The 15,415-nt window shown below is 38.5% G+C and overlaps 1 protein-coding gene across 1 annotated transcript in view; it reads right to left on the minus strand.

Moving 5' to 3' along the window:
* Positions 1-12,534: 12,534 nt before the first annotated feature.
* The window catches only part of OSTF1 (osteoclast stimulating factor 1), a 59,130-nt gene continuing 56,249 nt past the window's right edge, over positions 12,535-15,415 (minus strand). Inside the window, exon 11 of the mRNA XM_066254351.1 lies at positions 12,535-13,049. Within this exon, the coding sequence (XP_066110448.1) occupies positions 12,991-13,049 (59 nt within the window). The 3' untranslated portion in view covers positions 12,535-12,990. The remainder of the gene's footprint in view (positions 13,050-15,415) is intronic.

The following is a 15,415-nucleotide window of genomic DNA, read 5'->3' on the forward strand; positions in this document are numbered from 1 at the left end:
ATATAATATATACTAATAGTCTATACATTACAAGAAATATACATTTGGTCTCATTACCCTTTCCTGACACACAGTCACTAAAACTCTTGGAATCCCTTAAATGATGTGTCTTTATGTCTGCTAATGCATACTAATATTATTAACATGCATAATAATAACTAATTGCTGGGGACTCCTGGACAGTATCAGGATAGGGGGTGTTTGACCTGAGAACCATCCTTGAGATTAAAGGGTTAGAACTCTCTCCAGGGAGGAGAGAAGGACTGGAGGTTGAATTAATCATCTATGGCTAATGATCTAATCTAGTGATTTTCAACTTTTTTCATCTCATGGTATACATAACCTAATTACTAAAATTCTGCAGCTCACCAAAAATTATATTTTTTGCTGATCTGACAAACAAAAATAAGTATAATTTTGATTCAATCACACCAGACAGCTATTGTTGTGTTGGCCATAGTCATTTTCTTATTTGCCAATCTAAGGGAAAAGAGGCCAGTGCCCCTGACTAAATAGTCAGGTATTGTATGCTCTAAAATTCTTTCAGCCCGACCAGGTGGTGGCACATGGGTAGAGCATCAGCCTGGGACTCTGAGGTCCCAGGTTCAAAACCTGAGGTGGCCAGCTTGGGCACGGGCTCATCCAGCTTGAGCATGGGGTTGCTGACTTGAGTGTGATCATAGATATGACCCCATGGTCACTAGCTTGAATCCAAAGGTCTCTGGCTTGGATTGGAGCCCAAGGTTGCTGGCTTGAGCAAAGGGTCACTGGTTCAGCGGGAGCTCCCCACCCCCTGTCAAGGCATGTATGAGAAAGCAATCAGTGAACAACGAATGTGCCGCAACTATGAGTTGCTGAGTCTCATCTCTCTCCCTTCCTGTCTGTTGTCTGTCCCTATCTGTCCCTCTTCCTCTCTCTCTCAAAACAAAAATAATTCTTTTGTACGCTGGTTGAAAATCACTGATTTAATCAATCATACCTAGGTAATGAAGCCTCCATTAAAAAAACAAAAACCAAAAAAGCACCTTAACTGAAGATGTCTGGAGATCTGGGTTGGTAACTACATGAAGGTACCTGGAGAACAGTGCACTCAGAGAGGTCATTAAAGCTCCTGGCCTCTTCCCCAATACCTTGCCCTGTGCGGCTCTTCCATCTGGCTGTTAAACATAAGTAACTGCTTTCCTGAGTTCTGCGAGTCATGCTAGCAATTGTCAATCTCAGGGTGAAGGTTATAGGTGCACGTGATTTTTAAACAGCTGGTCGACCTGGAAATGCTGAGGTCGCCGGTTCGAAACCCTGGGCTTGCCTGGTCAAGGCACATATGGGAGTTGATGCTTCCTGCTCCTCCCACCTTCTCTCTCTCTCTCTCTCCTTTCTAAAATGAATAAAAAATAAATAAAAATAAAAAGAATAAACAGCTGGTCAGAAAAACAGGTGACAACCTGAACTAGCGATTGGCAATACGCAGTGGGTCCAGGAGGCAGTCTTGTAGGACTTAGCCCTTAACCTGTCAGTCCCAGTACTAACCCCAGGGCGAGTATCAGAATTGAATTAAATTACAGGACACTCAGTTGGTGTCCAGAGAGTTGGAAAGTGGCTTGGTGTGGAAACCCCACACAAAGGTGTAGAAGTGAATACAATAGAAAGAAGTTTTCCTGGTTAGCTTCCAAAGAGGCCTACCACAAATTCTGAATACACATGAAAGTCCTTAAGACCTAGTGGTTGAAACTATCCCCATTCATCTGTTCATGGAAAAAGCACTTACCTGGACAGCGATGCTGGGTCTGGAGGCAGGGCTAGCATGGAGAAGGAGGCCTGTGGGCCCACAAACTACTCCTCGTGGAAAACACTGCAGCATCTGGGCTGCTCAAAGCCTCTGCAGCAGGGGGTAGAAAGTATGTGAAGCTGGTCCTAGAGTGACCTGGCCTTCCAGGTGCTGGAGTAAAGGTGCTGAAGTAATGGCTGTCCCGCCAGGCTGTGATTGGGGTGTCCCTGCTGGAGCAGGAACTCATCAATCAGATCTCGCGAGGTTACCGAGGTTATTGGCTCGGGCCAGGAGGGGCACATTTGTAGAGCGAGTGCTGAACTTTGGGGCTTCCTGAAACCCAGGTTCTCCTTCCACGTGTTGGCTGGGTGGCTGCTGCGGAGCCCATGCTAATTCCTGCATGGAGACCGCTAGGACGGGCCTTGTGGCCAAATGCTTGTGAACAATTATGGATTTACAGATACAGCTGGGCTAGTTATCACCAGGCTGCAGCAGAGGTCTGTGCACCTGGGTCTTGGGCGTGTTGCAGAAGGAATGAAGGTTTCCAGAGTAAATGTCCAGGGAAGGAAAAAACATTTGAAAGAAACAGGGAAGTCATGGGCACAGGAAAAGGTCCACGCATATGTGGGAGTTAGAATCCAGACACTCTCACTCCCTTCCAAAGATAGAAAGAAAGGGAAATCTGATTTTCTGATGTGTGCTCAGTAACAAAGAAGTAAAGTGCTTACCAAACCTGTAAATAAAATGTTCATAGCTTTTCAAAGTTGCCAAAACCTGTAAATAACCCAAATGTTCAGCAACAAACTGTGTTACTTTCATGAAATGGAATGTTAGCAATATAAAAGGAAAGACCTGTTGATACATACAACAAACTTGGATAATCTCAAAGGCATGTTGAGTGAAAGAAGTCTATCTCAAAATATTATATACTGCCTGACCAGGCGGTGGCGCAGTGGATAGAGCGTCAAACTAGGATGCAGAGGACCCAGGTTTGAGACCCCAAGGTCGCCAGCTTGAGCGCGGACTCATCTGGTTTGAGCAAAAGCTCACCAGCTTCAACCCAAGGTCGCTGGCTCGAGCAAGGGGTTACCCAGTCTGCTGAAGACCCGCAGTCAAGGCACATATGAGAAAGCAATCAATGAACAATGAAGGTGTCGCAATGCGCAACAAAAAATGATTGATGCTTCTCATCTCTCTGTTCTTGTCTGTCTGTCCCTGTCTATCCCTCTCTCTCTCTCTGTCTGTTAAAAAAAATTATATACTGTATGATTCCATTTATGTGATATTCTGGAAAAGATAAAACTACAGGGCTGGAAAACAGATCAGTAATTGATAGAGTGATTGACAGGGTGGAGTCAGGGGAGGGTGTCACTATAAAGGGATAGCACACAGTTATTTGGGTTGACTGAAACTGTCTGTATCTTGATAATGGTGGAGTCATACAAATCTATATGTGTGTTAAAAGTCATAGAACTTTACAAAGAAAAGCAGAGAAATTTGAATTACTGTATAACTTTAAAAAAAAAAAATTAACTCAGGCACTATGCTATCTGAGGCAAAAGCAATGATCCCAGTAAGGCGTAATTATAAACACGAAGTAACTAGGACACAAAATATTTAATATAGGATAACTGAAAAGTAATGACAGCAAATGTTATAGAAAATTACAGGCAAGATCATTTCCAGTTTAACAGAAAATGCTTCAGAGCAGAAGTGGCTTGGGATCTCAGATTCTAGAGCAAGAGAAGGCAAGTGATAATTCCATGTGAAAAAATGGTCAGTCAGATTATGTCAGTAGCATGCAGGAAGGAACAGAAAGTGCAGAGGGCAGAAAGTATGCCTGATTAGAATATAAGGAATTTAGGGAGAGCTTGAGCTGGGGTGTTGACCATCTATCTAGCACAGTAAGCCTTTCCAGGGAGCTGAACCCACACCTGTAGGATACCCCAGAGACCCAAAGAAGGTTGGTGTGATCTATTTCTTCATTTTATTCCCACCAATTGAGGTTGGGTTTTTGTTTTGTTGTTGTTTTGCCTCATTTACAAATGTGGGTCACTCATATCTTCATCTTCCTTGCTACAACATTGGCTCTTCCTAACCAAAATTATGCAATCTTTTATCTGCAGTTTATCCTCAGATCTCTAAGAAGATCCTTTCCCAGCTTATTTATTTTCCAGCAACCTCTACTCAGATGGTGCCCCCCTAAAAAGGATACATACAACCTGCCTTGTATTCCCAGACAGTAGTACCGGGAATTAAATGGAAAGCACAGGTTTGAGAGACACCATTCTGGATTTAGTATTGACAAGACTGGTTTGTTCCCTGGCCAGATAGCTCGGTTGGTAGAGCATTGTCCTGAAGCACAGGTCACCGGTTCAATCCCCAGTCAAGGCACATACAGGAACAGATCAATGTTCCTGCCTCTCACTCCCTTTACCTAAAAATCAATAAAATAAACATTAAAAAAAAAAGACTGGTTTGTAAGTTGGATGTGAAGAATGGAAGAATATGGAAGAAAAAAACACAAGTTTAGAGGGAAAGTACTAAAAAAATTAATGTAGCCAGTGACCATTTTACTCTTTTCCAACATCTACATTTAAATATTAGTTTGCTTAAATCAATATTTATATTATAAATAAACCAATTTTTCTTTATTTAAAGTGTGCATGCAGGGCAATAAAACAATAACAGGCCATTCCAACTTTAAATAAGAAAGTGGAAAGTATTTTAAGTAACAGCATGATGTAATCCAATATTTTAAAAGATAAATAGACAATCCTTCAAATCACAATTAAAAACTTTTTATTGGTGTGGAGATGAGGGAAGAATTTTCATGAACTTTACAGAGAACAAGAAAATAAAATGTGATTGAAGAATTCTTTTTAAAATGAGTACAGGCACGCCCTTATTTTATTGAGCTTCCCTTCAATGCTCTTCACAACTGTTGCAAGTTTAGAAATGAAAGGCATGATCCTCCAACAGCAAAAGAGATTTTGACTTGCTTTATTACAACACTCTCTTCATTTTGGTGGTCTGGAATGGAACCCACATTACCTAATGAGGTATATCTGTATTGGTGGTTTTTCTCACAAGAAAAAAAAATTATTGAAAGAGAGATTAAAATGACATATAAAGTTTGTTATAAAAATAAAATTTGATAGTACTGGATGTACATTGTTTTAGTGTTTGTATTAAACCACAATTGTATGTAACAGAAGAGACTCAGTAAACTGAAGACGAGATTTTTCCTATTTGCATGAATGTACATAAAATTATTATTAACACTGCAATAAAAATATGCAAACAAGTAAAAAATAGTAAAAATAAGCAAGGCACATCAATAAAGATTGAGGAAATGAAAACAGACTTGTATTCTTGCTCATCTGAAGTTATAAAGTTTATAGGGCTCTTGGTTCAAAGGGAAACATAATGGCCACGAGTACCTACATTACCTATTTACCATGGTTTCATTCTTAAGATTCCTCAGTTGGTTTAAATGGCAATGTTGCTAAACAAGTACAAGATAAAACCATTCAAAATATTTAGTCCTTATTCTTCAATCTAAAAAGAAAGCACCATAAACATAAAAAGGTTCATAAATATTTTCTGAATACACATCAGTACTCATTACTGATAGATGAACTAGAGAGAAAATATCATAACACTTATATCCTGTGATTGGTCATACTCCATGGAATTGAGTCACCTTGTTTTAGTAACTCAGACACCATAAAAATAAGGACACAAGAGTTTTAACTCCTCTTCACCTAGGATAGGTAAGAAGGGCCAGACACTAAACATGAATAATAAATTCATTCATCTCAAGTTTAATTTTTGGCTAGCATTTCAATTTCTTCCCATACTAACCTTTACCAGGAGACAAACGTAAAAAAATATATTTTTGACATATATATCAAAAAAATATATTTGAACAGACCCTTTCCATTTCCTATGTGTGTGGCTAAAACATACTGAAGAAAAAGAAACAGGACAGTGGAAAGAGTTGATTATAAAGGACCTGGAAAATCCACTGGAAAAAAAAATGCTTACAGTGGGAAATTGATCTCTCACACACAGCAACATGATCTAGAAAGAGATGCCCATGGCAACTATCGCAAATCCCGTGCATCTGATTCCACATTGGTGATCAGCTATGTTATTAATTTGCTTTATTTCTGATAGGAAGTCACTTGTTGGCCTCAGGTTCTATTCATTTAAAAGGGGTGAAGGGACAGTGAACTAAACAGCATCTGACTGTTCAAAAACATTAAAGAACAGCTCTCATATTAGCAGTTGTATTTTTCTTGCTGAAATTTTCTAGTGAGGAATACAGGGGGTTATGACAGTCTCAACATATGACATTTTGAGTTTACTATGCTCACTCCCATAAAAACTTAAAAGAAACTGAGATGTGAATGTTTTGTCTCTTGCATGTTCCTTAGACAATCCTGACTCACCTGACCCTGTATCTCCAGCACCTTCTGCAGGTTCTCCTGCCTCTCCAGCTTCCGCCTCCTAATAGGCTACTCTCTCCCACCTTGCAATGCCCCTTCCAGTGTGCAAGCCAGCCACAGGAATAAAGGTAAGGATTTTTTTTACACTCATTTTTTGGTCATTTTTTCTATTACTACAGTGCAGTATACAGTACAGTATATTTATGTCCTTTTCCTTTTTCTGTGGCTTAGTTATGTTTTTATGTTCTAAATTATGATTTTACAACTGTGTTAGGATAGGTAAGTGACTTAGGCTGGGTGTATTTCGACTTACACCAAAATTTGGGTTAACTCACTGTCATAGGAACAGAACTATGTTGTAACCCGAGGAACCCCTGTAAATGCTTAGAGTTTAAAGGTAGAATTAATGAGTTCACAGGACAGTAGAAACCACTGCTAACAATGAGAAATAGAAATAAGGCACAATGTCCAATTTTAAGAGACAAGGGCATTTACAAGTTTCATACAGTGTCTGTTAAGTGGTGATCAAAATCTTAAAAATGTGAAAAGCATATGACTCATAGAAGAGCACTACTCCCAGCAGTGATGAATGCAGATCTAAAGAAAAAAGTAAAAATCTCCCACTACACCACAGCACATTCACACACTCACCTGGGTTGAAGTAGAAGACCTCCCATGTCCTTTTATCCTGAACCCCCCCATCTGAACCCTCGTTCTGAGATTAAGAGCAGGGGCTCTCCATGTGGCCTGCTGCAGGAAAGGGCTACCACACGCTGCAAAGGTGACACAGCAACCACAGTGGGTTATGCTGTAATGTGAGGTTCTCAAAAATCAGGTCCTTCGTCGAGGTCCTTTAAAAAATTGAAGCAGAAATGACACTTTGAACTCCCATGAGAAGCCAACATCACCTGATCCTCATTACAGGTGTATCAAAGGGACTGAGAGGTCTGGCCAATGTCACAGAACACAGACATGATGGGTGAGTGCTGCAGGCCAGGTTTTCCCAGAACACTGGCTGTCATGGTGATGCCCTTTTTATCTGAGAACTTTTCAGTCAATGGCTGTTCTTTGGCTGATTCTTCATACAAATCTGTGTTCAAATAGACCGCACTTTCACATCTTAGACTTACTCCTGGTGTAAAAAGGCATTTTTTTGTGATCCCAAGAGTTCCTCTTCTGGAATGTGGATTAATGAACTATACAATTTAGTTCTTACTCTATTACTTTCTTCTTCAAAATTAGTGAGGAATGTATGACACTTAACTTCTAAGTGCCTTAGATTCTCTATCTCATAGACACTGATTAAATTCTTGAAGCTTCGCTCTCATAGGAGAAACATATGAAGATGCAAAGCTTATCTATTTGGAGAGATGGACTGTTTCTGTTTTGAAAACATGTGAGAAAGATGGTACCATCAAGTAATCTTCCTATTTGAAATCATCACATAGCAAATATTGGACGCATGGACTTTCAAGCCTATCAGACCACTCCAAAGCAACAATGTAAAACAGAAACAGTGGCAGACATTCTCCTCACCTGAAATTTGAATTACTTTAGTAATAAATAATAATAACCAGTTTTTTTTCGAGTTATTACCTCTCCTCTGTAACTCTCAGTAAGTAAATGTACATTGAAAAATGCTATCACTTGTAAATACACCTAAATGACTGAAAGGAAACATCACTGTCCTCCCCTTGTTTTTAAAGTGTTCTAGAATATTCCACTTTCCACAATAGTGAAGACTTTGAAAAACATGCGTTGACACATTCTTCATATGTACACATTTGTTTTTTTAATTTTATTTATTGATTTTAGTCAGAGAAAGAGAAATGTTGATTTGCTGTTCCACTTATGAATGCATTCACTGGTTGATTCTTGTATGTGCTCTGACCAGAGACAGAACCCACAACTTTGGTGTTGGTGTAGCAGGACGACGCTCTAACCAACTGAGCTACCCAACCAGGGCCACAGTTATCTGTTTTTAATGAAAACTTCTGCATTGGGGCATATGTGTATAGCCAATATTTACTGAGCAACAAGTCTGCCAGGCACTGTCCTAAGTCATTTACGTAGCTCATTTCATTTAATCCTCTTAACTTTGGCAGTAGGGTAGTTATTTTCCCCCATTTTATAGCTAAGGAAGCTGTGTTTTAGGTAATCTGTCCAAGGTCATTCAGCAATAAGCAGCAGAGCCAGTCTTGAATCCAGTGTTTCCGTGCAAAGCCCACACACTCTTAGCTACTTCTTGAGGCATTCTTATGACTTCGTATCAGATGTGGGTAATTTTAAAATGGTCACCATTTCTCCTTTGCTGTTCAGCCTCTTTCCTCCTTGTCTCTTCTCCCACTTTCCTTCCTGCTTCTTCTCAGGTTCTCTAACTCCTTCCTTTGAACTTCCTCAGTTGTCTTTTATAGCCACAGCCACGACCTGGCCTCACTCCAGCTCCCCATTGGCCATGGTGCAAGTTAGGTGGAGGCTGAGCCTGTTGGGAACCCCAAGCAGATGGTTGTTGATAGAAAACAGAACTGCATGGAAGTGTGAGGTTACCTACACGTCCATGACAAGCTCCCAGACTTGAGTAAGACAATACACTCTGACCCTTCCCGGGGATGCATTTCTTTTTGTGATTATGTAGAAATACATGAGGAGCTCTCAGACTGTCTGAGAGAAATGTTGAATTTAGCAATGCAAACTCAGTTGGTGTAGCAGGTGAATGACCACTATGGTGTAGTGGTGAATGGCCACTAATCTAGGCTTTCCTTCTATAATATGTATTCAGTTTAATTTGCATAGAGTTGGAAATTTTGGAAATGTGAGGGCTACAACCTGTTTCATTAAATCATAGTTCTACAGGGTAACCAGGAACCAAAACATTTAGCCAAAAATTTTCTGAGGGGATAAAAAGATCTTTAATAAGAAAAAGGTCTTAGGGTTGGTTTAAATAACATATTTACTTAAATTGGTAGATATGTTAAATTTATGAGATGCTACATCCAGGGATTGAGATGGGAAAGGACCTGGTCTGTTTCTGCATAATTTCCTGGCAGAATGTGAATGGCATCATCTGCCAATAGCAGGAGGCAGCAGGTGCACTGGCTCAGGAGCCAGGCAGACCAGCACTTCCACCTTCAAGCATTGTGACCTTGGGCTAGTTACTTAGCTTCTTCACACCTCAACTTCTCTGTAAAGACACCGGAGCACTAATGTTCACCACCCCAGTGAACATTTGCTGTAAAGATCAAATGACATCATGCCATTGAAAGTGCTTAGCACAGAAACTGGCAGAGTAGGCATTAAACAAATGGTAGTTTTATTTAATTTTATGTCATTTTAAGGGAGAGGCAGATATAAAGGCTTGTTATTTAGAAATAAGGAGACAGAAACCATAAATTTGTGGTCTGCTATTTTTCCTTCACTTCAGAAAACCATTTACCAAGCCTGTATTTTCAGTTAAAACAGGGAGAGCACAATCTTTTGCAATACTTCTCCCACTAAAACCTCAAATTTTGGTAATGCAGACACTTCGAAGTTTGGCTGCGCAACGTACGGCTGCCCTGTGTATTACTGCTACCTACATATTTGCAACATAAAACTTAAGGGGACAAACACAAAATCAAAGTCAACATGGTGATGATCAGATGTCACTGTTAGGTCCTACAGCATATTAGAAAAGAAATCATCTTCTTTGAAGATGACAAATACAGGGCTTACAATAAGAAATACCACTAAATCAGAAATTCTATATAATAAAGAACATTTATGAAGAAAGCATATATAGAAAAAATTAGATTTTTCTCTACCTAAAATTATCTGAGATTTCACTTTCAGCATTATTTCCAATTTGTTGTGCGAGATTTAAAAAAAAATAAGGTCACCACTGCTTTGCTCAACATTTCCTTTTGGGTAAAATAGCCAGTCTGTTGCTAAAGAGGCCACTGGAGGGGCTCACTAAGGAAATACAGAAACCAACAGCAGTAATGCATGGAAGTCCAATGATAAATATGCAATTTACAACAGACCAATCCCAGAAAGGAAACTGAAATGGGAAATTCTGAATTAAAAAATATACATATATTCTTTGCATGAAGTTACTGGGCAGGTAGCTCTACTAGCATCTCACTTGGCACAGGGCTGAAAGGCATTTTCTATCTAAAGGATGCAACGGCTTAGAAGTTCAGGCCACTGCGACTGTCAGAAAGCTCAAGGTACAGCAAAATCTTGAAAGTCATTTCCAGAACATGAGCCAAGCACTCCTCTGCAAAGTCTGAGCATGGCAAATTCCTAGAACCGATTTTTGTTGCCAAGGTCAGCATTGAACAATCTCTGAGCGTTCAGATCAGCTAGGCTGAATAAACAAGAAGCAAAAGTAAATTTTAGCATAGAGTTTCAACTACAGCTAAATGCATTGTCCTGTTTCACCAAAAATTCATGCAAATACCTAAGGCCAACCTCCACTTCCCAAAAAAACTACAGTTGGCCAACTTTCTAAACTTCTCATAGGTTTGATAATATTAGAATCAATGACAGTGGATGTCCCACTATTCTTCTCAAATACATAAATAATATATCTATATCAAGCACAGCCTATTGTATGAAAATTATCCATATTCATGCAAACTGTATTCTCTCTACCCATGTTAAAAAATTAAGAATATTTAGTTAGCATCTGTCCTCACTACGCCAGGCCCACAGTGGACTGGAACACAATGTCAGAGATCTCCAACAGCTTTTTGTTATGGCACAAACCCCTTTTTAAAGTACAAATCCTTAAAGGCACTGTGAGAACAGATATAATTTCAACAATGATTTCATATCTTCAAACTTACGCTTATGAAGAAATACAAATGTCTAACATTAACTAACATATTTGTTTCGAGAATAAAATATCTTCTTTTTATTAATTTCAGACTTTGTGCTCATCTTTTGCTGCAACTACTGATCAGATTTCTTTCTACTACCATTTAGTCGGGGTAGCTATGAAAGGCCTTGAACAGGCTTCTCAGGGGGTCCTTTCTCACGGCACCCACAGACAGAAAAACCAGTCAGCACCACAGGAAACCTTTACAGAGGCAGTTACTTGTTTCCTGAGCTAACCCACTTCCTTCTTCAAACATTTCCTTCTCTTCACCAATGTGTTTTTTGAAATTAGTCTCAAAGTCTTCTTACAAAATAGACCATATTTCCCCATATATAGATGCTCCAATGTATAAGATGCATCTTAATTTTGGAGCCCAAAATTTGATAAAAGATGTGTTACATAAAGTTATTGAACTCAAGTTTTATTCATTATAAAATTCATACAACTCATCACTGTCAAAACTCCCATCCATTAGCTTGTCCTCATTTGTGTCTGATGACGAATCGCTGTCTTCATATAGTGCCTCCTCTTCAGTTCCATCTGCACGGGTCTCCAAACTTTTTACACAGAGGGCCAGTTCACTGTCCCTCAGACCGTTGGAGGGCCGCCACATACAGCGCTCCTCTCACTGACCACCAATGAAAGAGGTGGCCCTTCTGGAAGTGCGGTGAGGGGCCGGATAAATGGCCTCAGGGGGCTGCATGCGGCCCGCGGGCCGTAGTTTGGGGACGCCTGATCTATGGCATTTGAAATGCCACACTTTACAACCACTGTATAAGACACATCCAGTTTTTAGACCCCACATTTTTCGAAAAAAGTTGTGTCTTATACATGGGAAATATGTTCGTCCTAGGTCTAGCACCTGAAATCTGGATGAATACCAATAGCTCTGTCATTTTTAATATCATCATACTAGTAATATAAAACTAGAATCTCAAATAAAGTGTCACTTCAGTAGTAATGTGAACATTTCCCTGAAATGTTTACTGATGTTTGGGCAAAAGAATCCAAATCATTATGAGCTAGAGCCCTACTTTGAGAAAACAAATGTTATCAAAGTAAAAAACTGAAAGCCAAAAAATTTCATGTCTCCTGGCTACTCTATTACAGAAACTACATATCTTCCATAATAAGGAAATCATTTTTTAACCTTTCAAACTTAAACAAACTATAATGAGCTGCTAGTTTTCTTCATACTAAGTATAACCTTGCAGATAAAACTAAAAATTTCATAATTATTACAGTTATATATTTTATTAGAAGTGTATCTTTTCAGTGATTATTGTCTTGAATCTAATAAAAGTAGATATAGAAAGCTAAATGAAAATTTGGCTATTACAATTTTTCAGTGCTCACAAATACAAAATATAATTTAAAAAATTAAATCAGTCTTTACCTAAATATAGAAAGCTCTACTTACCAGCAAAGAGTGATACCAGAAAAACAGACAAAAGAAATAAAGTCTCTTAAAATGTTTATTTTTGTCAGAATAACTGACAATTTCCTGTTGTCTTTTGGTTTATTATAATAAGCATTTCCCCCCTTGAAAAATCCATTCAAAACATCTCAATCCTTGAAGTAAAGAACTTTAACTAAAAAACCATCCTGATTTTTTTTAAAGAAATAAATTTTAAAATTCCTTTAATGTGATAAATAGCAATAATCTCTTCTTGTTCTACTCTGGTGAACAAGAATGTTCTTTATACAGCAAAGTATCCAGTCACTTACTGGCAAACCAAAGGTGAGAACTATTCATTTACATGTTCTACTCAAACACAGTGCAATATTGCCACATTCATATAGACATTAAAAAAAAAAAAGAGAAAACAGTTACCAACACTCTCCTGGCAAAGAAAAGGTTTTGGAATGGCAAAAGCAAAAGAAGTTTTAGCTCTTAAGGCTTTGGAAGTGAATTAATCTGAGTCGTCCTCATCAAGATAATCCTCAGCATTGCTTAATGTTCGAACAGCATCTGAAAAAGTGGAGAAAGCAAAAGAGAAAAATTAAAATGGCTTTGTTTTTCTTTTCACTGTCAAAGTTCCTAACAATACAACAATTTGTCATCTTTCTTCAGACCCAGGGGTAGTACTTTCCCCAAGGATCTTTTTCAAGTTTTGCTTTTCAGCCTAACTGTTCAGTTTCTGCCGCTACAGGGGCCGGCAAGGTACATTTGTCTGCATGTTCCTTAGACATGCAGAGAAGTAAAGGTGGTACACAGCAACATGAAACACACCAGGCTGCCCTCTGACAACCGTGCTTCCCACCTCCTCTGCCAATGACAAGTGCGCATGTGGCTTCAGTCAGTCGACAGCCTGTGGCCTTACCTGAAGGCCAGGTCACTGGGTAGAAAGATAACTAACGAGGGGGAAAAAGGAAGAGAATGAAAACACAGAAACTTCAGTTTATTGTAGAAAACACTGATAAAGTACACTCAGAAGCAAAAGGATTGAAATGAAAAGAAAATAAAAGTTTGAAACAGAAAGAGCTAAACCTCATCAAATATAAAATCAATCTTAAACAAGGTTCAAAAGAAAGACATTGGACCTTTATCTGTTCACCTATTCAACTGTCTAATCAAATTTCTATAGCAAGAGGTTATATTATCAACAGGTAAAATTTTAGGGGGGAAATTGAAATGCATGTGTAAACGCATTGTTAGAGCTTAATAAATATATGTTACATCACCTAGACCATGGTCTCTAAATACTAGATCCCCATAGCTTGTTGGAGATGTGACTAATTTCAAGTCTGGGGCAGAGAGTGTAAAAATGCACCTGGAACTACTTGCGCCACAAAGCAAGGATACTACCAAAGATAGCATCATTTTAAAGGTGTTCAGGATCCAACCTAAAGAGGCCTTCACTAGTCAAAGATATCAATAGAGATACTAATTATGAGAAATTAAAACACATCAGATATTTCAGCATACGCCAAAGCAAGTTCATTGGCCCCCTTGGAGAATGACAGGCAACCAGCACGTTATTTTGAAAACTCTTAAATAAAGGGCAAAAATCAAGACTTTATTTCACTTTTGCTACATTCCTCTGGGTAACCAAACAGCTGATAAGGAGAAATTTTTCTGTATACAATATTCTAGCTAATAACTAAGGAAAGAAGTGACAGAATTAGAATGTCACCATTTTGCAATGATTAGTGAAATTATGGATCTAAACAATGATCATCAATGGGTTCTAACATCATAGGTTGAGTAACAACCAGATACTATATGCCTCTGGCGGAATAACATGATTTCTTATATGAGGTATTCTTTCCTCTCCCCCTAAGATAACTAGATCTAGCTGAATCTAATAAAACCTCTAGATCTCACATCAATTGGCAAAAATGCAGAAGACAGGAGAAAATGACAAACACCACCATAGAATCCACACAACAATGTCTACACTAGGGAATTCAGGTAAACTAACCCAGTCTCTGTAACAAATAAACTACAAGGTAGAAACGGGGGAAGAGGAAAGGGAAAGGAAACAATGATTTAAAAAACACTATTTTAAAAAAACAAACTAAGAGACATACCCTTCAAGTGCCTTATTTGGACCCTGACTTATACAAAGTATAAGAAAATAAATAGATAAGTAAGCAAAGAATAAACAGGTATAATAAGAATGAGTAAATTTGGAAAATGACATTTGATAATATTAAGGACTTATTAAATTTTTGGTATGTTAATGATATTGTAGCTTTTTAAAATAATCGTTACATGTTTAGGAAAATAATTATTGAAAAAAAAGGGAGGAACAAGGGAAAGTCAGAACAAGGCAGGTAGAAACCAATTTATTTTATATGAGAGAAGGAAAGATAAAAGAACAAGTGGGTGTAAGCACACCAGAGGCAAACTTCAATTATTTCACTTTCAGACTATTAGGAGTCTCCAGATTGACTATATTCTTCTCCATTCTCCTTGAAAGGAGTTCTGGAGACCTGCAAGAAATATATTTTGCTCTATCCCACACACACCCACAAACTTCAAGACTGTCTGACAAATTGGTTAAAAGCAGCATTTTAAGTGAAAAAACAAAAAGACAAGCAGCAAAGTTGTTTCCCCTTCTCCTTTGCTACTACAATCCTGTATTTTGCTGTATTGAAGATATTCTGTCCTTCAACAGTTACTTCTGAACTTTGTTTTAAACTTGTTTCCTCTGATAACAAGAGAAAGATGGCTTGGCATGGTGAAAACTTGGACTGAATAGAACTCAAGGGAAAGAAATGAGCCAGGCAAATAAATTCGTTTTCCTTCCATAGACTACTCTGAGGCACAGTTTCTCTGGAAGTATCTCAGACAGACAAACGCTGAGTCACGAGCTGCTTCTCTTCACAGCC

Source organism: Saccopteryx bilineata, chromosome 2 (genome assembly GCF_036850765.1).
Source record: "Saccopteryx bilineata isolate mSacBil1 chromosome 2, mSacBil1_pri_phased_curated, whole genome shotgun sequence".
In the NCBI taxonomy this organism is placed as follows: domain Eukaryota; kingdom Metazoa; phylum Chordata; class Mammalia; order Chiroptera; family Emballonuridae; genus Saccopteryx; species Saccopteryx bilineata.